The 24,615-nt window shown below is 39.8% G+C and overlaps 1 protein-coding gene across 2 annotated transcripts in view; it reads right to left on the bottom strand.

The window, feature by feature from the left end:
* The window catches only part of SH3RF2 (SH3 domain containing ring finger 2), a 106,720-nt gene that overhangs the window by 48,495 nt on the left and 33,610 nt on the right, over nucleotides 1–24,615 (bottom strand). For both annotated transcript variants that reach the window (XM_060765166.2, XM_060765167.2), the window contains exons 3-4: nucleotides 8,909–9,178; nucleotides 3,690–3,785 (exon numbers count right to left, since the gene is read on the bottom strand). In XM_060765166.2, coding sequence (XP_060621149.2) covers nucleotides 3,690–3,785; nucleotides 8,909–9,178 — 366 coding nt within the window. The remainder of the gene's footprint in view (nucleotides 1–3,689; nucleotides 3,786–8,908; nucleotides 9,179–24,615) is intronic.

The following is a 24,615-nucleotide window of genomic DNA, read 5'->3' as shown; positions in this document are numbered from 1 at the left end:
ACTCATGCATGGCTGCCAACACCAAGTCTCTTCTGTGAGCAATAAACAAGTTGTGACTATTTATTATCCCAACTCTGTGTGTCTCATACTTGGGTTTGCTGGCGGGAGGCTTTAGTCACTATACAATTGCCCATGCAATTGTATAGTGTGAAAGGGCTATAAGTTAACATGCTAACAAATCTTTAGGTGCATAAAGAGGAGCATGAGTTTGATTGGGTAAATTGAACTTTAAAAGAGTCCATTACATTGTGATTTTCCAAGACCTCCCAGAACATGGTGATGCTGCTTTTGGAGTGCCATTCTGAGTGGCTATGAGATTCTAGTACTCCAAAACTGGAATGTGAGGGAGGGAGATGGTATTCCTGAGGCCAAGAGTTCATCCAGTGATAGAAATAATAACCTGGATTTCATAGAGAAATTGAGCGACAACACTCCCATATGGTAACAGTGAACACACTGAGGACACCAAGGCTTATCTGGATGTATGCTCCCACCTCCTTGTCCAACACGTTTTAACCCTTGTTTGACAGATATTTTGATCCAAATGGAGCTGTGCATCCAAGTCAAGAGAAACGAATTGTTATGTGTGACTAGATGCCTATGACCAATGAGGGATTCAGACCATAACATTTGAGAGTAGTGCTCCATTTCTACCATAGCTGCTAATCTTAACATCCAAATGGTCTAGCAACCTGCTGTGTAGCATTATATTGATAATAATCATTGAGATATTCCGTATGTAGACATTTGGTGGAGAACTGTATGCTTTAAATCTTCTAAATGTTATGTAGCCAGCATTACATTTCATTCTGCAATTGTATTTATTGCCTTAGGGTGCATTACACCAGGAAATTCTCAGCATGACCTCTTAGCAGAGGTGGTACTTCAACTGTATGGTCTTTGCTAAAATAAGGTAGATGTTGTATGTAAATTTTGTAGAATGCACAGACTGTAGTGCAGACATTTTTCTTTTCAATTTTTCTTTTCAGTAGTGCAGACATAAAAATTGCTGGGGTTGCATCTGATAGCACAGAACTGCTCATGTTTAATAACTTTTTTATTGTGTCAGAAGTGACTTGAGAAACTGAAAGTCACTTTTGGTGTGAGAGAATTGTTCTCCTGCAGAGACATTGCCCAGAGGATGTCCGGATGTTTTACCATCCTGTGGGAGGCTTCTCTCATGTCCTCACATGGGAATCTGGGGCTGACAGATAGGATCTCACCCTAACTCATGATTCAAACCGCCGACCTTCAGGTCAGCAGTTCAGCTGGCACAAGCGTTTAACCCATTGCACCACTGTGGCTTCTATGTATACTTATTGATCATATGGCAATAAACAAACACCATTAATAAGTAAATAAGTAAGTGCTCACAAAATACAGAGTATCTACAAAATCACTGTACTGTAGGACAATGCATACATTTAAAAGTGTGCAAAATGAATATGTTAAGAGAAAAGAATACAAACAATACACATTTTGTTTCAGCCTTTAAAAAGCAAATTGCTAAAATGGGACAAAGCATACTTAGAAATTCAAGTCCACCTGATAAGCCTAGCTTCCTGTTAGTGTTAGATGAAGGAATACTGCACCTGTCTATTGAACCTCTTTGGTCACTGTGCAGGGAGGAATGTCATATTTTTCTCACACAATGACCTAACCACCTTCAATACTCACTTCTCTCCTGCCAGCCAACCCTTCAGGCTTTTAATAGCTGGAGAAGAGAAGGCAGCAGAAATGTAGCATCTGGCTAAGTGGCTATAGCCAGTTGAAGAATGAATATTCCTAAATATCCTGTGGATTCTTCAGCTGTCCTAGAGGATGCCAAGATCAGTGTGAGTCTGGCTGTAGGGACATCACCAGGTTCTTTTCTGATGTTCCCCTATTCTGGACACTGGGGGGTGGGTGTTCTCTTCAAGCAGCCAGAACCCAACTGGCCACAGTCCCCCAGAGGACCATTTCATTGACTGCCCTGATACTGTGGAATGACATGCTAAAAAAGATCCAACAACTAAATGAACTGTTAAAATTCAAGACACAAACAATGACCTATTTCTTCCAGCAGGCATACTCAGTCAGTGTGCAACTGTGATTTTAAATTTGTATTCAATTTGTATGTTTTAAACTTTGCACTATGTTTTTTTTGTATATGTGCTTTGCCATGTTGTATCATGTCTAGAGCTGTAAGGAGAGGCAGGTAACAAATCAAATTTGTTGTGGTTGTTGTTATATACTTTATTTATGCCTCACCTTTTTCCCCATGGAGACCCAAGGCAGTGAACAATCTGGTCACAATTTAAAACAAAGTGAATACAAAAATAACATAAAATATACAATAAAACAGTACTGTGTGAAATCAAGGCTAAAATTTTAAAAAATAACAATTGCAATTACATTAAAAGCTCACATTCCACACAGAATCCCACTCACTACTTCCCCAGCAGCATGCCCTTAATCTCCCCTCCTCAAAAGCCTGCTGGCAGAAGAAGGTCTTGCCCTGCTTGCAGAAGACCAGCAGGGATGGGGCCATCCTGGTGTCTCTTGGGAGGGAGTTCCACAGTTTTCAACCAGTGGTTCTCAACCTGTGGGTCCCCAGATATTTTGGCCTTCAGCTCCCAGAAATCCTAACAGCTGGTAAACTGGCTGGAATTTCTGGAAGTTGTAGGCCAGAACACCCAAGGACCCACAAGTTGAGAATCACTGGTCTAGGAACCGCCACCGAAAAGGCCCTCTACTGTGTTCCCACCAAATGCACTTGAGTAGGTGATGAAACAGAGAAAGCCCTCCCCAATTGATCATAGATGTCTACCAGGTTCATAGAAAGAGATATGGTCCTTCAGATAACCATGACCAAAGCAAGTTACAGTCCCACAGATCTCTTCTTCACTGCTTGTTCTCCTTGGGTCAAAAGTGGACTAAAGACTTTGCCATGCTGTACAATTCTCACCCTCTGCTTCTGCATTCAGTGTTTTTTAGCTGATCCAAAAAAGCATTATTTTATTGCCGCTTGACAAATACGGCTGCTGTAATATTTCCTGCTCCAAAGCTGATTATGTTGAGAGTTGCAAAACAGAGCAAGGGAAAACTCATCTTTATCTGGTGTAATAATAGCCAGACTCTAAGTGGTCTTCTTGGCCAGGGAAGTTTGGGAGCTATAATCCAATAAGGATGGGGGAAAATCATTCATGAAATGGTCAAAAAACATGTTTTTCAAGCACTGAGAAGAATGCTATACTAATAAGAATCATTGCAGTAGAGTGACTCCCATAAAAAAAGTTGAAGTGATTGTTTTGCACAGAAAACAGCATTGTCTGAAGGTAACTTTCTACACAGAAATATTACTTTGAAAAGGCTGCTTCCCACACAGAGAATACTGTGTTCCTTGCAAAACAGTCATCAACGAGTTCTGAATTGTGAATACATTAAAAAAACTTTTGAAGATTTTCTTGCAGCAGGGAGAACATGATTAAAATTATTTTCTCTTCCCTTCAAGAGGAAACTTATTCAAAAGTTACTTTTCAAAACTTAGTATTCTTAAAGCCAATAAACAGAGAGGATTGCTCCTTCCAGTGCATTGGTGCTGCAGAACCATGGTTAAAAAGATCATCCATGAGGCCATTAATTGCAAATATTTTAAATATTGACACTGACAGCCATTCCTTTCAGTATATTCAAGGCATTATTCTTACCTCAACAAACAAGATGGGGAAAATTCCAGTTCTGTCACCTATTTTGCCCTCTGCCCAGTTCTCATCCACTCGACTGATTACAGTGATTATGTCTCCCTGAAAGATAATAATCATAGAGGGTTTTCAATTCACTTGCCTGTACTTGACAGATAACAGATAGGTTTGTCTCTGTACTATCCTGAGACATAAACTATACTTACCTTGAGATATGCTTACATGACTAACATAGGCGGGAATGCAGTGTGCTATGATATTAATAAATCTAATAAGGAACCTGCTCACTTTTTCTGTGCACCTTTTATTACTTACATTTCCCCTTCAGTTTCATAGGGAGCAAACATTTGAATTTAAAAAGTTACCTTAGTAGCTGTTGAATTTCTCAGCAGATCACCAGCACCCAACACAGTTTTATAATCGCATTCACTGTATCAACAGGCACAAAATGGATCCTACATTGGGTCACACTTTGGGAAGATACAGAAGCAAGAGCACCACCCCTTTTGGGATGAAGAATGGACAACAAACCATGGGCAAGAGGCCACTCTGATAATATAGTGCCACCCATAGTAAGGGTGGGGTTGGCTCTGTGTTGTCCAACTCTAAATCCCCGAGTGAAAGGCAGAGATTGTTGGAGAAAAAACTGGGATCACCCATGTGACAACTGAGTATTATGTCTGTTGTATCTGACCTGCTGCATTGACATTTTGCTTCAATTTTTTTTATATATTTGTGAGTTTGTTTGTCCCTACATGTACAGCAGTAAATCTCTGAGATGAGGGGAGGAACAGGGTTCCCCCTACTGTTGTGATCACAGGCAGAGGGATGTGTGTTGGATAGGCTGAGTAATAGAAATATGGGACAGATACTTTAAATCTATCCTGTGTTTTCATCAATCTTCTATCTCTCAAGTTCCAGTTTGGTTTGTCATCCTGCCCTCTGCTCTGCTGGTGCTGCCGAATGTCAGGTCAGTCTATAACAAAACAAGAGCAAGAATAAATTCTGAAAAGCATATTTTGTGGATCAGTAGAAAAAAGGAGTCTGGTCTCCATGTGCTTATTAGTAGTTTACACATTTTAAAGAATGAAGGTATACCATCAATAAGCACATAGACACCCCATCTTCGTTTTCTGCTTAGTCTGTAATAAATAAACCACCACCCAAGACCTAGTTGTGGATAAGCAGGCTAATCTGGTATGTATTACAGAGTCTTGGGTAGATGGGCTTGGTGGTGTTTCAGTTTTGTCTATCTGGGTACCCAGTGCATCATAAGCCCAGGCTGGGGGACTAGGGGCAGGAGTTCCTATAATCTATCATTATCATAGGCTATCACTCGTGGCAGAGTATGATTGCCTAAGTGTAGGGTCTTAGTGGTGGGTCCATAGGTGACTGTAGAGACCTATTCTGGATCCGCATGTTCTTTTGCAGTGAGGGCACCGATTTCCAGATGGAAGGCAGTCTCAACAAGGATTGGCTTGACTCGCCTTCTTCTTGACACATTTCATCCTCCATTTGTGCCTCTTCAACTTCCACAGCACTGTTGGTAACAGATGACCTTCAGTTAGAATGCTTGAGGGCCAGGGCTTCCCAGTTCTTGGTCTCTATGCCACAGTTTTTAAGGTTAGCCTTAAGTCCATCTGGCTGGGATTTCTGGGAGTTGAAGTCCAAAACACCTGGAGGGCCAAAATTTGTCCATGCCTGATCTATAAGGATTCTATCACTCTTACAAGAGAGCCCATCATTCTAGCACGGAGTGAGGGTTTATATCTTGTGTGGGGCAAAGAAACAGAATAAGGACTTTGCTGATGTATCACTCACTATGTTGCTCAGCATCCTTTTTGCTTGAACTGGTCAAGGTGGTCTCAGAGGTGAAGGAAGCAAGGAGAACTTACTATGCCTCCTCTATTCTATTTTCAGAATACCACCCAGAAGAGCTTTTCTGTGGTACAAAAATCCTATTGGGGTCAGACTCGGAGATACCAGGATTAGAAATGACAAGTTGCCTATTGTGATAAATTTGCCAGAGACTTGTAGAGGTATTGTAGAGTCTAGGTAGAGTATTCCAAAGATGATACATTGCACCATCTCGTAAATTTTCTTCAAGTTTGCTTCAGTTGTTGAAGTCTGATGTTGTGGACAAAATGATACCCTGTAGATCCTCCTGGATCTCTCTTGGGCTTTTTATACAAATGATCATGGTATCCTATTGAACTGGCTATGGAGGATGGGAGGAGAAGGAACCATTTTATAGAGGTTACCCTCTGCAGAGTAGCATTGGGGGACTCCTGCTCAGCCCCATGACCATTGTGCTGTGAGGTGTCACAGGGTTCAATCTTACTTCACTTGATGTTCTACATCTATATGACCATATGGGACAAGTTATTAGGAGTTTTAAGGTTTAGAGGTCATTATTAGCTGGTGACAAGCATTTCTACTAAGTCTTGTCATCATATTGACTGAGGCTGTGAAAGCAACGGGCTGGGTGTGGGCAAATAAAGAGGCTGAATTCTGGTAAGTCAGAGGTTGCATAGAGTGGTGATTCTTGAGTCTGGGAATTACATTGATTACCTGTCCTTGGCAGATTTGCACTCTCTTGAAGGAGCAGGTGACTAATATGATTATATAGTATATGAGTTTGTTTTATGTGGCTCCCTATTGGCTATGCTGACAAGGGATGTTGGGACTTGACGTTTAACAACCTCTGGAGGACTGCATGATTCCCAACCATGCTGTACATATTGGGTGGAAAAAAACCATTTTGTTTGGGTTTTGTTTTGTGAAGATGTTTGGAAGTGCTTTTGTAGCCACAATGAAGAAATAGCTGTCATCTTCACAAACCTGTCCTTGGGCTCAATTGTAGGAAGACTATCATGTATAGTGCTTGGAAAAGAAGAACAGAATTATTCATTGCTACCAGTAGCAGGTTAGTCAGCTCACAAAACTAACAATTCAAGGGTCCTGCCTTAATGTATGTTGTTGGATGCCTTTTGTGACTCTTCAGTTGTGGGAAAACTTCTTTTGTGTTTTCTAGAAAATCTATGTGGAAATAGTTGGATTTCTCCATTCAAAACCACAGAGCTAATTTCGTGTTATAAATATAGTATACCATAATATAATCCTCTTTTCTCACTGAAATGATGACTGTATTTCTTATGTGAAACAGTAAACCACAGCATCTTAATTGTGCTGCAGAAGTGGAGATGAGCTTTATCTTCAGCAGCAAATAAACAGAATGAGTAACAATTGAAACAGATGCAAAAAAGGGAATTTTTAAAAAGATAAAGAAAATAAAACAGAAGAAACAAAACAAAACAAAAGCAGATTGCATGAAAAAAATAAAAAGGCAAGGTCTGCCACAACCAAGAAAAATTGTCCCTCTCACATGCCCCCTGTCTTGTTTGCAGTGATGTGGAAAGCTACTTTTAGGAGTGTTGATACTGTCAAAAAGAACAGCAGCAGTTGCTACAGTGTAAACTAGCACTTGCAGATGTTTTCCTCCTCATCCCAGACTGAGATAACAAGTGGTGCTTGGCTATCAGAACTCTGTCTGCCTGCAGCCCTCCTCCAAACAAAACCTAATCTCAGTGCTGTGCGGCAACAGCCTGCATAAGTGTAATCTGGCCTGATTGTTCAATTGGACACACTACACCACCGGCACATACCTGCAATATGAGGCTGGCTGATTATTAACTAAGGAAGCCGTTGCTCATTTCCCATGCAAAGTGTGCCTCTTGTCATCCTTTGGATGCTGGAGGGCATATGCTTGGGAAGAACACATGGCAACCCTATTAATTATGCTTTGCACGAAGAATGGAAAAAATGGAAAATATCCAGAGGGATATTTGCTGAGTGCTTCAGAGAGTGAACTGGTTGCCTCTGCTGAGCTAGCATGCCTCTTTGTCTCTCTCAAATCCCTACATGAAAGCTTTTAAACAGATACCCATATCAATGGGAACAAAGAGTGATAAAAGTAACTCTAGAAACAGTGGTGTTTGTGGGCAAATAATGGATGTTCAGGATGTATTATTATTTATTACAAATAAAAATGTATCTAAACCTTGCTTGACTAAACAAGACTATAGATTTAGCAAGTGATAGAACTGCCAGTTATCTACAGTTCACTAATACTTTAGCAACTGGTTTGACTTAGTCTTTCTGATGCACTAATACTTCTTTCGCAGGTCAGTGCATCAAATCCAAAATCATTTCAAAGACAAATTTTGGGAAACTTACTTTTTGGCTCACAAATGCCAAATGTCTGAGTTATTTTCAGATACTTCATTTCCCAAGTGTTAAGAAACCCTAATGAGAAGAATCCTGAACAGATGGAATCTTCATAATTTTAAGATTATGGCCCTCATCACATTGAGGTCCTGAAGCCAGGAGACAGTGGGGGAATCCGTGGGGCAGTGGGGCAAATCCGTGGGGTATCAGAGGAAACTGTCACTCTGCACTCCACATCACTCATATTGTCCCCTTCCCCATCACACAGGGGAAGCTTCCCCCCATACTGTCCCTGGCTTACTGAATCAGAACACAGTTAATCACCCATGTTCTGAATTCTTCCTCCCAGCATGCTTTCAACATGGAGCAAACATGGAGCCCTGCCAAAAGTAGCCCTGCATCATGTGATGGGTTCTGGCAGGCTCTGTATTGGCTCCATGTTGAAAACATTCTACGATGGGGCAAAATACCCATGTGATGAGGTCCTTATTCTATAAAAAAAATGTGAATTTTACTTCAATATGCACATAATTTTCTGCACAGAAAATAACATAGCAGAATAAATCCCAAACTGTAAATAATTCTAGCAGAATGGTGTTTTTTTTGGGACTTTATCTCAGAGGAAATGATAGTAGTAGCAGCAGCAGCAACAACAACTATTTTGGAAGGCAATGATTTAAACCATTGTTGAATTATCCTATTGCACTTTGCATTCTTTCACTATAATGCTGAGACCACAGAACTAATGAATATATTGGGGAAGGACTATCGTCCAGTAGAAGAGCCCGTGCTTCGTATGCAGAGATTCCGAGGTTTAATTATTTGTATCTCTAGACAGAGCTGGAAAAAAAATGCTACTTGAAAGGCTGGAGATCTGCTGCTAGTCAGTGTCAACATGACAGCATTAAGTGAGACAGTGATTTCATTTTGTATTAGGCAGTTTCCTATATTTCTAGGCATTGAGTATTATTGTCTGAACTGGCCAAAGCTAGACTTACCTTATGGAAAGGCAGGCATTCTGTTTTTTCATTTGTCTTCCTGGACTTCAGATCAAAATTATAAAGTGCTCTACAAAGGGGAAGTGGTTGGGGAAGCTGTTTGATAACTTGTACAGAGTTTGTTGGGAAAACTCCACTGACTCTGTTGATCTCTCCCAGATACCAGTTTTCATCCAGCTGTCGGTGCAAAATGATGATGTCCCCTTTGTTGAACTTTAGTTCTCCAGGGTTGTGTCCTCTGAAGCTGTACAAGGCTTTAGCACGGGGAACCTTCCAGGGGAAAAAAAAAACAGGTAGGTGAGTAAATTTATGCCCAGCTGGCATAGTGTTGCACTGTGCATGATTTGGGGCTATTTATATTGACTTTAAGGAATTGTGGTAGCAAACCAAAACCTTGTTGTCTTTAAAATTACAGAGCTTAAAGTGGTAACTCTGGATTTTTCTCAGCATCTGTTACCAACCATTAACTTATATTCTTCTCAAGTGATCTGGTTGTAAACTGCCACCAAGTTTAATAATATGACTTCATCAGATGGGCAAAATTACCTGACCTATGACACTTTAACCTCACTTGAGGCACAAATCCCATGAGGTCCCATCACAAGATGTTGATCTGCTTCTGGTGGGGCTCCATCCTGAGGTGAAGTCAAAATGTTGTAAGAGGCAGCATCAGCAACATAGGTGGCTTCCCATGTTGCTCATGTTGCCCTCTATTACCTGAATTGGGGACCTCCATGTGATGAGGTCTCTAGTTTCAGGTTTTACACAATTCCTTTGTTTAAATTGTAAATATGTGTAGGTGCCTTCAAGTTCTCTTTCAAATTATGGAAACTCCATGTAATTGATAGGGATTACTTAGGTTAAAAGTACTCAGAGGTGGTTTGTCATTGCGTTTCTCCATGATGTAATATTAGAGACACAGTAGACCCTTGGTATCTAGTGGGATTTAGGTCCAGGATTCATCTCTGTATTTTTCTGTCTTGAAAATGAAATGCTTTCTGTTTTTAGTATTTGATTTCCCATCAGGTTGTTAACAAGTGCCTTAGTGATGAAGGGCAAATACAGGGAGAGAAAGCTAGTGAGTTTATAGGCAGAGGCCTCTAGAGTAACTACGACAACTATTGGGAGAATGGGAGGATCAGGTTGTGTAAGGTTCAGAAAACATGGCCCCTTCAACTTTCTACCCCAGTCCCCAGGCATCAGAACATTCTGTCTCATTCTCCCAACTTAGAATAACTTAGAAATGTTTTGTACTGACACTAAAGGTTGAGATATTCAATAGCTTTAATTAGAGCCTATACATCATTCTTGTTTTGGTGTACTTCCTGATTCATAGCCTATGAATGCTACTCTGCATTTGTGGCACTCCAGGTAAAGTTGGGGTGCACTTCCCACTAGCTGTGCTGGCTAAATATTTGGAAATTGTGAATTCATCAACTTCTTTGTGGAACATGCAATCTCCACTCTGTTCTAAAACACATAGGTTTCCCCAAGTACTAGCTGGAAGGAGATACCATCCATTCTTCTTTTTCATCCAGGAAGAAGAATCTCTTACACTAATTCCAGAGTTTTCTTCCTCATTGATAGAGATGGGCCAACTATGGTGGGAATGAGAGGGAAAGTCAAGACCTTTTGTTGCAACATAGCTTTGAAAATGGTGGGAGCTGAGGGTTTCTCTGTCTATGGGGTGATGAGCCTTCTTCAGAATGTAGTCAGGACCTTAAAGAAGCTATCCAAAGTGTTGAAATCAGCTTGGGGAAAGGGTTCAGCACAATGAATAGCTAAAACCCAAATCAAATTTACAATTATAGTGAAATATATGCCACCAATTGCCACTTTCCAAAATGGAGCAAAAATAACTTGGATTACTTTATGAGCAACCAGGACCAATAATTTGAAACTAATGGGGTGTCTTCTAGTAGTTCTAGAAGTAATGTAGTTGCCTTGTAAAAACTGCAGATTTCTCAGAGTGACCAGATCTGCCTTCCCTTCCAGGAAAGGCCTCCAGACATGAGTGCTTGTCTTTGTCTTTGTATGATTATGTTAATTGCATAAAACTGAGGCAGTAGCAAATAACATAACCATAAGAAGGAGTTGTATGCTTACTAACAACATCCTTTGAAGTATAGCTCTGAACCCCTGTTTTTCAGTTCCGGAGTCTAGATTATGTACATGTTATACTTTGCCAAGGGCATTGTTGTAAATTCAGAGTGAGAGACTCTAATTATTGAAACTGGGAGTGTTGTGGAATCTGCTTCTTTTGGTAGGGGGAGGGAGGAGAATTCAAACTTATTTTTGCCAGTTTCCATAGTAAAATGACTGCCAGGTTATCGTACTGAACTGTATCCTATTTTATCCACTAGAAAGTTTTCAATTTAATATCAGATAGACCAGAGCATTTAGACTGCTGGAGCAAACACAGAGAGCCTTTGCTGTATTCACTGTTGCATTGGAAACCTGAGAGCAGTGTGCATCCTTTCCTTTCCTTTCCATCCCACCCCCTGTAGAGGCGTAGCCGAGATAAGCAGGAGCTGCTTCCTGTGTACCCAGAGGCTGTATGCCTAGGCCTCTCTTGGTGCACCAAGCAGAGAGGATAAGGCGCTGCATTCATACAGAAAAAAAGGTTGCTAGTGCCAGAAAGGGACTAGAATGATACAGACAGAAGGAAATACTGGGCAGCATGGAAGTCCTGGTATACCTCATGAAAGTTAAATAGGCACACTGCAGCTTCATTTACATTAGTGTCATCATAGGTAAGAAGTTTGAAGGGTAACCTGGAAAACTGAAATGCAAGCCAGTTACAAAGTTGGAAGTCTTGAATTGCTAGGTACAACACACTGACAGTCCATCCATGGTGGCTATAAAAATAGTTTGACACATTTATATGTTTACAGCAGTTCATGATTGGACAAAGTCACATAATCCCTGGAGGCCTAAGGGCCACAAAACCCAGCAAGATGGCCCACATGAAGTCCGTGGGCCACACTTTGCCCAGAACTATTATTATTAGTAGCAGTAGTAGTCATAGAAGTAGAATTGATATCCTGCATATTTTTCTCTCACAAAGGAGAATCAAAAATATGTAGTCCTCTTTTTTAAATGTAAAGTTTCCCACCTTCCAACTCAGATACCACAGACCATAGCCAGGCAGCTTGTGGTTTTTATAGTTCAAATTTTCTCTCTAAACCCTGGAAACACAACCTATTAGGGCTGGGCAATTCGTTTCATTAATTCGTAATTAGTTAAAAAATTTGTTAATTTTTGAATTACGAAACGATTACAAAACTTTTTTTTAACCTGGAAGTGTTTTTAAATATCGAAACGGCAGGCGCCAAAAAATTTTGTATTTCCGTCCATTTCGGAAATACGTAAGATGGCCGCCTGCCGATGCTTGCTGGGAGCTCTCCTCTCTCGGCGCCGGCTGAGCAAGCGAGCGAGAGGGCGAGCGAGAGGGGCGAGCGAGCGGCGAGCGAGAGGGGCGAGCGAGAGGGCCCGCCAGAGTGAGTGCCTGCCTTCCCTCCTTAATAATAATTTTAATTTCTCCTCCCTATTCTACTAAATTAATAATTAAATTTAAAAAATATTTTTAAAATATTGAAAAAAAAAGGGCGCCATCTTTACAAAATGTTTTGTAAATATTTACGAAATTTCGTAAATACCGAACTTTTTTTTTGGAAAATTTTGTAATTATTTTAAATATCGAAACAAAAAAAAACCCAATTACAAATCGATTTTAGAAACAAATTTTTGCGTTGTTACCCAGGCCTACAACCTATATCTTTTTGGTTTTACATCAAGTGAGAAAAAAAGCCTATTTTCAGTTTTCAGTGGTTCACGAACATCACAAACAAACTGGAACACGTGGCAGCAATTACGTAGCCCTGCAGATATCAGTGGATTGTCTCTCCCATTGTTCTTCACCATCAGTGAAGCCAATTCCCACCTCTGCTTTGTAACAAAAGAAACTCAGATAGGCAGAAACTAAAATTCATGCTGCGCCTACAGATGCTTACTTTGCCAGAATTAAGCCCTACTGAATTCAGTGAACTTTATTTTCAAGGCTTGAATCCTACTGGTTATCGAAACAAAGGAATTGTGCTCTGCTTAGCCTCCCCCACTCTCCCGGAACAAAGGTGTCAGCTGATACTGTCACTGCCCTTTCCATTGATTCAATGGGTCTAGTCTAGCAAGGATTGTTAAGTGTTATTAGCAGAAACATCAAGTATTGTTGGGTGCCTTGAAAAATGAAAAGTAGTGCAAGGCTTGGTTCTGTACAATACAAATATTGTCAAGAAATTGCTTTTTTTAAGGGTTGTTTTTTTCTAGCTATATTGGTGCTGGATTGTGAGAGAAAAACAGTAAAGAATATATTAATTTTTTAAATAAAAAATACCCAGACTGATTTACTATCATTTTTAACAATGAGCATTGGTATCTCCTTGAGTGCCTCTGGAGATGGATAAATATAAGCTTATTGAAATTTATCCAGATCTGGCAAGGATAAATACGGCAATGGCTTCAGAAACGAGATGTGCTTGAGGGTCATCTCTACTATTTGTTTGGCAAATAAAGGTTATTGGATAAAGTGGGAGGTGTTGTGAAGCGGCAGGGACTAGCGTGGGTGATGCTTCTGGACTTCTTGCTCTTCCCTGTGTCGGAGACTGCACCATACAGCTTTTGAGCCTCCCCAAACTAGCCTTCTTCAGCTGTGATGGGAGGACATTATTGTTTTTGTTGTCTTGAATCCAGAATTGAAAATTGTCCATGTGAGTGGCTGAAATAGTAAAACCTTTGCTTTCTGACAGTTTAATATACACAAACTTTTATTTCAGGCACTAAATTATTAAAATATTGTGTATAACATTATTTTCAGGCTTTGTGTATAAGATATACATGAAACATGGATTAATTTTGTGTTTAGACTTGGAACCCAACTACAAGATAACTCATTATGCAAGTATTTCTAATCTGAGAGAATCTGAATTATGGACACTTCTGGTCACATGCATTTTAGAGACAGGACATTCAACTTGTACTACAACTCCAGTGCCAATACTAAGATCTTTTATATCAAGTTGCGCTATTACTCTATTCATGGCAAGCTCTCATATGAAGTTGCACCATTTGCCTCTTCAGTTCAGTATAGTTTACTTGTGCACAGTTGGCTTTCCACATTTGTTGATTTGACTTTTGTGGATGTGATTATTTGCAGATTTGATTAAAATGTTCTGTCTAGGAATCTTTGAGTTCTCCATTGCAATCATAGATCTGTGCTGGAGGGCCTAGAGATTCCCAGAGAGGTGTTTCTCAGATAAAAACACAATCTTTTTTATTCACAATGTTTCTATTTTTACGGTGGTCCTGCGTTCCTAACCCCAGGGAATATGGAGCATGTTAATCTGTATTCACCCAGTCTTCAAATTATGTGTAGTGCAAATTTACAGACTGATCCGAAAGAAGACTTGTGCACACATGTTGTTTGAAGACTAGATCTGAGCCATTACAAATAGATCCAGAATGTCCAATTTGAGATGAAGCTATCGTTACAAAAGTTTCATGAATTCAGCAAGTGTGCTATTGAGAAGAAAACCCATCTCTTTATTTCATGGTTGTGCTGAGCTACTATCACCCATTAAACCAGGGGTCCTCAATTTTTTAAAACAGAGGGCCAGGTAACAGTCCCTCAAATTGTTGGAGGGCCGGATTATAATTTGAAAAGAACATGAATAAATTCCTATGCAAACTGCACATATTTTATTTGTAGTGCAAAAACACTTTAAAACAATACAATAATTAAAATGAAGAACAATTTTAACAAATATAAACTTACTAGTATTTCAATGGGAAATGTAGGCCTGCTTTTGGCTGATGAGATAGGATTGTTGTTGTTGTGTGCTTTCAAGTCATTTCAGACTTAGGTTGACCCTGAGTGAGGGTTGGGTGAATTACCTTGGAGGGCCGTATCCAGCCCTTGGGCCTTAGTTTGGGGACCTCTGCATTAAAGGGTCACACTTGGAGTTTATCATGACTTTGGGGTGTGTGCACATACTCTTCAACACATGATGACACTAAAGGTTTAGCATAGGTTTGGGGGAAACCCAAAAAATGTAAGGAAATAAATCATTATTGCACAAGTACAGCTTACTCCATTCCCCTCTTTTTTAGAAACTTTGAGAATGAGAAAAAACCATTGAACAAGAACAAGCCTTGCCTCACTTGTCCTTGTCTTTAATGGCTAGGTGATTAGATTCTCAGAGGGAAACCTGTGATTTCATTTTATGTTTTGGAATGCCATGCCCAGGTAAATATTTTAATAAGACCTAGCTCCAGGGTTCTAAGTATAAAATAACTATTTTATGGCTAGTATCTCACTGTGACATTATGGTTTGTTCATAGTAGAGTTACTGGTGACAAATCCCTGGGCTAATATGGAATGTATTGAATATATTGTGCTGGGGGAAGTACAGTCTGAGAGTTATAGGCTACTCCTACCACCCTGCTTTTGGCTACCAGCGTTCCTTGGAATCAAATATTAGGTGGTGATGGAGAAAAAAAATTGCACCCAAATATTTCCCAGAACCTTTCCCCAATAGCACATGCCATAGAAATTAATTTCTAGGGCATTTCCTAAAAAGGGGGCTCTCCTGAGCCTAAAGTTTTTGGGGTTTTTTTGTCATGTCAGGAGCAACCGCTCCTGTTGTGAGAGAATTGGCCATCTGCAAGGACGTTGCCCAGGGGACGCCTGGATGATTTTTTGATGTTTTATCATCCTTGTGGGAGGCTTCTCTCATGTCCCCGCATGAGGAGCTGGAGCTAATAGGAGGAGAGCTCATCTGCCTCTCCCCGCATTCGAACCTGCGACCTGTCGGTCTTAAGTCCTGCCGGTACAGTGGTTTAACCCACTGCGCCACCGGGGGCTCCAAGCCTAAAGTGATCAAAGTGAAGCCTAAAGTGATCAAAGTGAAGTAAAGGATGTTGGAAGTAAACAATGCTAATTTCGGGTATGTATGTGTGACCCTTTAAGATTCCTTGGAAATGTCAATGCACTCCACTACAGTTAGGTACTCTTGTGTTATTGCATATTTTCCAACTTGTTTCATATATTGTATATGTTCCTGTGAATCTAAGCAGTGAGAGAATCTCACTACATTGTCATTTTACCCCCCCCCCCCCCGGAAATGTTTATAGGCTAACACTTTGTAATAAGCAAGCCCTTATTATAAAAAGATATTTTATTTATTTATTTATTTATTTATTTATTTATTTATTTATTTATGACATTTATATGCCGCCCTTCTCACCCCAAATGGGGCTCAGAGAAGCTTGAAAGTAATAAACAATACAATAAATAAAATAAATACAATACCTTCCTGGACCCCTCTCTTTACTCTGGTCCCAGAGCAACAGTTGGTGGTGGGGGAAGGGGCTCCCAACTGATGACACTGAAGACAAGATATCTCTTATTTGAGGGCTAGAATGCCTTATTGGAAATGGGAAAGCTTGTCCTTTTTGTAGATTGAACAGGATGTCAAAAAGCCTGCATTTTGGGAGTCCTTTGTTAAGACTGAAATTTATGAATGTGAACAATATTGTTTTGCATAGAAATAGGTGGTTAGGTTAAGTAAAATTAATGTTTTAATTTGATATTTAGATAGAACACAAACTTGCTAATAGCTACTTCCTGATTGTCAAACTTGTACTTCATGAATTTTGATTGCTTTTATATTTCTGTTTGGAAAACCTGGCAACACATGGCAGAAAATGAGTCTCCTTGACAGGAAAGAGCTGGCACAGCTGCAGGTGTGGTCACCTTGCTGTTGCCCATGGAGGAGCTCTGCAGCAAGGTCAGCACAAGGTCCTTTGAAGCTTCATTGTGTTTTGTATGTATTATACATCACAGAGCATTCAACTTCCCCCCTGACAACTGAGATGGAAGCACAGAGAAGGGCTCATTAATGTTGGTGTTCCACCTGTAAAGTATTATAGTTTTTGTGGTTTTGTGCCAAGCCATTTCTGACCTATAGCGATCATAAGATGAACATTTCACAGGGGTTTCTTTGCAAGATTTGTTCAGAAGAGGAACCAATGTTATGCTTCATTAGATTGTATGTAAAAACATCCTTATTCTCAGAGATTGCAGTGGGCAGTCTGTGCTTCTGCATGCCTTAATCTATGTTGATTACCTTGGCTTTTGCTGTGTTTGTGCTTCTGTTTTAACTGACTTCCCTCACTTTTTCCAAAGCCACTTTCAGTTTCCTCCCAATAGGAAAGAAGACATAGAAAAACCTTAAAACATTGGATCCAGCACTTGGACTACAAGAAGCTGGAAATGTAAATAATTCTGAGAGGCCAAGAAAGAAGTCTCTGTAGTGCATTTGATCTGGACTACTGTCAGGTGAACCTGAACAAAGGTCCTTTGGGTCACTTCTATGCAATCATCAGACCTGGCTTATGAGGGTTATGAGACATCACAAGAGTTATGAGACATCACAAAGGACCTGAAACAAGTTGTGGAGTGTTTCTAGTCAGGGTTGGATCCACTATATCCCATTCCCCCTTAACTCATTTCCTGTCTCCCTCAGCACCCCTAAGCACTGACCACTGAGCACAAGGAACATGAAGAATATTCATAAAAGTTGTCATTTCACAGCAAGAGAGGCTGCCAATAGTCTGCCAGCCTCCATCAAGAGCCTGCTGGGAAATAATCAGTCTCCACAAGAATTCTTGCCACCAGCATGAGAGCAAGCTAGAGTCTTTTATGCAATTATACTGCTTCAATATGACTTTAACTACTATGGCTTCTATGGAATCTGGGGTTTGTAATTTGAGGAATATTTAGAATTCTCTGCCAGGCAATTTTAAGAACTTTCTAAAATTATAAATATCCAGGATTCTGGCTGTTAAAGTCAGATCAAAGTGCTATAACTATATAGCATGAATGAGGCTTTTCTAGAGGTTTCTGTCATTGCTTCACAAAGTGTATCTGCATAAAACACCTACCTTACCACTTTCCAAAACAAAGCATAAAAAACCATAGCAAGCACAGAAAAAAATGGGATGACTGCTGTAAAATGCTGTTTTGCACAATCAGCTATGGTGGCTGGCTATTGTAGATTTGTACAAAATGGTACAAAAATTGCTTTTGTCAACATGTGTTGTTGTTTTGTGCCTTCAAGTTGTTTCTGAATTATGGGAACTCTTAGGTGAACCTAACATGGATTTTTCTTGGCAAGATTTGTTTGGAGGAGGTTTGTCTTTGCTTTCCTCTGGCTAAAAGAATGTGATTGACACAAGGCCATCAATTGCGTTTCCATGACTGAGCAAGAATCCAAACACTCGTCTCCAAAGTATTAGTGTAACACTCAAAACACTTCACCAACACATCTTGTAGGCAAAGAAACAAAATTTGTGATCTCTCAGTTTCATGTGCAAAAAAGAGACAAAGATTTAAATTCCTGCTGAGTATGTAAGGCCCTAACAGGGATTTTTCTAGGATTACTTCCTCTCCAATAGTTTTTGCTCCCTAAGCAATATTTGTATTGTATAACTTTGGAGCTTTCCCCAAATCTACAGACACCTTTTGTTTGTGTGTGGTGAGTGCTACATAAACTATTAACCATATATGCAACAGCATTCACAGACTAAACCTCAGGAATGAAGAGAATGATACTGATAGTGTTTGAGACAGGTTAAATGACAACTGCTTTTTTTTTTTTTTTACAAAAAAGACAGATCTTTAAAATTCTATTCAAGCATCATATAAAACTCCATAGGATAACAAAATGCTATTTCTTACATGAAACAACTAGAAATGTATTTCTATTTTAACTATTATGGAAGATTGTGCCAAACAACTTATCCCAGTTGTCAAATCCTTAGCTGTATTAAATCATATTAAGCCATATCTCATTTCTGTTGGGATGTTGAGGTCACACACATATGTATATTCAAACATATCTTAGTGCCCAAGAATGACATGGTTAGTCCAGCTAACTAGTTGGGCTGTGGATATAGGTGTGTGGGATTCATTCAGTTTTGACCATAAGGGAGCATCAGAGGGACAGTTGTAGGTCAAGGACAGCTTCTTTTGCACCTTTGTTTCAGTCAATCATCTTCTCTCAGATCTTATTTTGACAAATTCTTGCTAGTGTTTTCTGCTGTTTTCCGTGGAATAGTTGTTCCATTTCATTTCTTCGTACAGTTCTAGTATGGAAAGTTATGTAAAAACTATGCAGCAGAAACTGAGCAAATGATGGATGGAAGAAAAGAAAGGTTTCAACTTCTTGGGAAGTCTGAATTCAATTTTCTTTGTTAGTACACTGGCACCTTATCCTCTTCAATGTCAACAAAAGTTTTGCAATTTGCTGCTGCATTGTGCGTTAATAAAGCAACATTAAGAAACTTTATCAGGCCAATTAGATTGGATTCAGATGACCAAGATGGTTTTAACAGTGTATTTTAATATTGAGATAAATGTTTTTAATGTTTATGTTTGCATATAATGAATTCTTGTCCCAGTATTGAATGTTTGCCGTATATATGCTATGCTCTGCCCTGAGTCCCCTTCGGGGTGAGAAGGGTGGTATATAAATGTTTTAAATAAATAAATTGTGTGTATCAAAACTCTTGTAGTGGGTTCTTTAAAGAAAAGTGGCATCAGGATAAGTATAAGTTGGAGCAGACAAGCTACCATCCTTGGATTTTAAAAACAAGTTTAAATAGCTGGGCACAGAAAGAAGATAGGAGAGGAAGGCTGGCTGATGATGGTGAGAGTTAAAAGGAAACAATGAGCAGGGAAAAGGTTAGGCATCTTTCACTCAGTTTTTCTGTCATCTTGTTTCCTGATGCAGACAAGATGCTTCTAGGACCCATAACCTCCCCCATGGTATGTTCCCTGAATTTAGTACAAAAAATATCAGTGCTTCTCATCCAAGGAGTTGTTGAATCTGGTGTATTTTAAATTAGTGGCCATACCAGTTCCTGTGCATTGACTGAACCCTATACATTAACTACATGCCATGCAGTTTCTCAAGTCGCTCCTGACATGAAAAAAATGCCATGCAAAGTGAAATAATACTTTCTTTAATTTCTTTTAAGATTGTTGTCCCTCTGCTTTTTATTCCATGTGTAGAGATTGGTTGGAGTGGCAAGTGAATCTTGCTTCAGAACTGGCAATAAAATAGTGTCTTCCACCAAACTCAACATAGTAGGCCATTTAGAGTGTTGAAGATGTGCTGTGTATCCTCCAAAAAAGAATTATCAAGGAGTTTAGGAGTAGCAAGCAGAAATCCATTACTTCTACCACAAACAACTTACACTGCAAATGGTAGGGTCTTCTTTCTTACAACTTCTAGCATTATGAAAGGTAAAGAAGAATCTCAACACAAAGTATCTTCCAGATTAGTTTTTATTGGGCAATCATCCTGACTTATTCAACAAATTTGAGGAGGTGTCCTAATGTCACTGGTAAAAATGTCTTGTATTTCCTGCCATGTTCCTATCTTTTTGAAACAAAAACCACTAAGCAGGAAATGCAGTGCTAAATCTGGCTGCCTGTAAGTACTTTAGCCAATGAATTTAGCCAATGAATTTAGCAAATGAAATACTGAATCATCTTCTGAAGACTTTTTTGAGATCATCATGCCTTTGAGATCAGCATCAGACAAGTTGAGGAAAATTGCAGTGTTCTCCTATCAGTTTATGAATTTTTGTATAGTGTTCCATCAAAAAATATTGTGAATTAGGGTTTGATCATTTAACCTATGCTGTCACCTATATAAAACATTTTGTGTCAGCTGCTTAGTTTGTTGGAGGCTATCAGTTCATAGATTACTCACAAGTAAATCTGGATTTATCATGAAATGTATGCTCAGCAGGACTCTGTGGGAGATTAATACGTTTCTAACAAGAAAGAATGAAACTCTGAAATCTTGGTAACCTCGTTTTAAAAACAAAGCACATAAAATTCTTACCCATTCCTTGCACTTACTACTTTAAGGTGAGAAATAGGCTGGGGTTGAGTGAGTATGGTTTGATTTTCCCTGTCAAACACTCTTTGTGGGTTTTTTAAAAAAGCAATATGTGATGGTGTTTTTTTGGCTGTCATGGTTGAAGAAGTCTTGGGGGTAGAAAATGACTAATTTACTTTACTTTCATTTTCAGTAGTTCACTGGGTCACTGGAATTGGCTGTTGCAGAAGTGCTGACGTGTCACAAAAATTCATCAGGATACCACATTGGTGTGAAAACAGGGAGAAAAATGCAGGGAGAAAAGGTGGGAGCAGAGGGGCTGCAAATGGAGGTTTGGTTTCAGTGTATCGTGTCCACTATGGTTTTGCTATATTAATTTGTGGCAAGCTATGATGATGAAAGGAAACTATTTGAAGTGTGTGTGTGTATTGTTGGAGACTGAGTAGCACTGGAAGGTTGCAACTGGAGGCATGGTTTCAATTTATTATGTCCATTAGAGTTTTGCTATCTTAATTTGGTGGCAAGCTATGACGATGAAAGAAAACTGAAGTATGTGTGTGTTGTTGGAGACTGAGGAGCACTGGAAGGCTGCAAATGAAGACTTGATGGCCACATTTGATCTTCAGGCAGCACATTTCCCAATCCTATATTATTGTTTCACTTTGTTTTCCTGTCTTTTGCTTTTCTCTTTGCCTTTCTACAACTTGTATCTGTTCAACTTCAGCCTGCCACCTTGACTTATCCCTGGGGAAGGCAAGGCTATCAATCCTACTAAGTAAACTGCATTCTAAGCTTCTTTGACTTTCTCATCCCTTTGTCATTGATGCTCCCTCTTTGTGACACGTTATAATTTGGGCAAATCCTCTCTTGTTGTGGCAGTGAAGTAGACAAGTATTAATTATGCTGACTTGTTCTTTAGTACTTGTTCCTTTTATTTTGCAGGCATCTTACTTGCTGTTTACATGCCTCCTGTCTTTCTTTCTACATTTTAGATGACATTGTAACATTGTACTTTCTGTTTCACTCTTTTTCATACACCCCTAACCCAATGCAAATTAAAATGCTTGTTCTCCTACTGTACTTGGACACCTCCAAGTAGAATTTGCTTAATTTTAAAACAAGTTCTATGCCAGTACAGACTGCTGAGCAACCCTCAATTTTGCATTAACTACACACTCAAAAAGCAGTAGCAGCCCATCCTGGTTCTCCAGCTGTTGAATTCTGACTTTCAAGCATATTAAAATGTGGAGAAACTCTTTGATCTCCTAATTCCTTGTCACCTGAGGATCCAAGAGAGACAATCTTTGCAACACACCCCAAAACATCCTTGAAGCAGAAACTTTTTTTAAGAAGGACACACCTGTGATACCATAGACCAGATCAAAATCTCTTGCTAAATATGTATTGATTCTCATGGTGCAATGTGAGGATCTAACTGGACATAATTAATAATTGTTCAATGTGCTGCAAAATATTTACTTGAAACTGTAAGTTCCAATTTAAAACACCTTAAATACCTTTCACACTAGACAATTACAGATCAATGGCTTTACTCTCTAGACATGGTGCTATCCTGTGGAAGTCTGGGGCATGAAGAGTCATTGCCAGCATTGTTTGGCTTAGCTTGGCTGCTGCTGGGTAGTTGGAAAGGCTTAATCTGACTCAGTCAAGTTGGACTTTGCTTTGACCACTGTCTACCTGGTCTGACTTTAGAATTCTGACTATGGTTTGTACTAGTGAATTCTGAAATGTTGTTCTAAGTGAACTCATGGCATCTGACATTTGTACTGCAAACTTAGCTATGGTTTGTTCTTGCTTCTGAACTGGCCTTGTAGTATTCTCAGCATTAAGTGGACTTATTGACCTTGATTTGGGTTTACCTAGCTGTGTGCTGTATTTCCCTTTTGTTAGCCATTCTCAAAGTTTTAATTCTCTTTTTAACTGAATCTGGTCTTGATTCATCCCATGTTTGTTTGATTGAACTCTGCCAAGGTTATTGGATGAGAGCCACCCAGAACACAAAATGTAGTGTGATAGGGCTCTTGGTACAACCAGAGAGATGTCGGTATGCCATTGGAAGATAGGACACCCAGGTCAGAAGATGGCAAAAATGCTACTGGGGAGGAGCAGAGGATAAGTTCAACTAGCCCCAGATGTGATGACACAGCTAGCTCAAAGCCGAAAGGAAGGCTAGCGGCTGACGGTGCTGGAGGTGAACGACGAATCCAATGCTCTAAAGATCAGCACACCATAGGAACCTGGAATGTAAGATCTATGAGCCAACTGGATGTTGTTATTGGTGAGATGTCAAGACTAAAGATAGACATTATGGGGGTCAGAGAACTGAAATGGACCGGAATGGGCCACTTCACATCAGATGACCACCAGATCTACTACTGCGGACAAGAGGAACACCGAAGAAATGGAGCAGCCTTCATAATTAATAAGAAAGTTGCTAAAGCCATGCTTGGATACAACCCAAAAATGACAGAATGATCTCTATTCGAGTGCAAGGAAAGCCTTTCAACATCACGGTAATCCAAATATACGCCCCAACCACAGCTGCTGAAGAAACAGAAGTAGATCAGTTCTATGAGGATCTGCAGCACCTACTGGATAATACACCAAAAAGAGACATTATTTTCATTACAGGAGACTGGAATACCAAAGTGGGAAGTCAAATGACAACTGGGATCACAGGCAAGCCTTTCAACATCACAGTAATCGAAATATGCGCCCCAACCACAGCTGCTGAAGAAACAGAAGTAGATCAGTTCTATGAGGATCTGCAGCACCTACTGGATAATACACCAAAAAGAGACATCATTTTCATTACAGGAGACTGGAATGCCAAGGTGGGAAGTCAAATGACAACTGGGATCACAGGCAAGCATGGTCTGGGACAACAAAATGAAGCAGGGCGCAGGCTGATAGAATTTTGCCAGGAAAACTCCCTGTGTATAACAAACACTGTCTTCCAACAGCCTAAAAGACGGCTTTATACATGGACTTCACCAGATGGTCAGCACCGAAATCAGATTGACTATATCCTTTGCAGCCAAAAGTGGCAGACATCCATCCAGTCGGTGAAAACAAGACCTGGGGCTGACTGTAGTTCAGATCACAAACTTCTTATTGCTCAATTTAGAATAAAACAAAAGAAATCAGGAGAAACACACAGACCAGTTCGATATGATCTCACTAACATTCCTAACGAATATGCAGTGGAAGTGAAGAACAGATTTAAAGCACTAGATTTAATAAATAGAGTCCCTGAAGAACTATGGACAGAAGTTCGCGACATTGTTCAGGAGGCGGCAACAAAGTATGTCCCAAAGAAAAAGAAAACCAAGAAGGCAAAATGGTTGTCTGCTGAGACGCTGGAAGTAGCCCAAGAAAGGAGGAAAGCAAAAGGAAACAGTGATAAGGGGAGATATGCCCAATTAAATGCAATTCCAGAGGTTAGCCAGAAGAAATAAGGAACTATTTTTAAACAAGCAGTGCATGGAAGTGGAAGAAGACAACAGAATAGGAAGGACAAGAGACCTCTTCCAGAAAATTAGAAACATTGGAGGTAAATTTCAGGCAAAAATTGGCACGATAAGAAACAAAGATGGCAGGGACCTAACAGAAGCTGAAGAGATCAAGAGAAGGTGGCGAGACTATACAGAGGATCTGTATAGGAAGGATAATAATATCGAAGATAGTTTTGACGGTGTGGTGAGTGAATTAGAACCA

The sequence above is a fragment of the Anolis sagrei genome, chromosome 2 (genome assembly GCF_037176765.1).
Source record: "Anolis sagrei isolate rAnoSag1 chromosome 2, rAnoSag1.mat, whole genome shotgun sequence".
Taxonomy (NCBI): domain Eukaryota; kingdom Metazoa; phylum Chordata; class Lepidosauria; order Squamata; family Dactyloidae; genus Anolis; species Anolis sagrei.
Note: the sequence above shows the minus strand (reverse complement) of the source record. Positions and strands in the feature narration are given on the sequence as shown.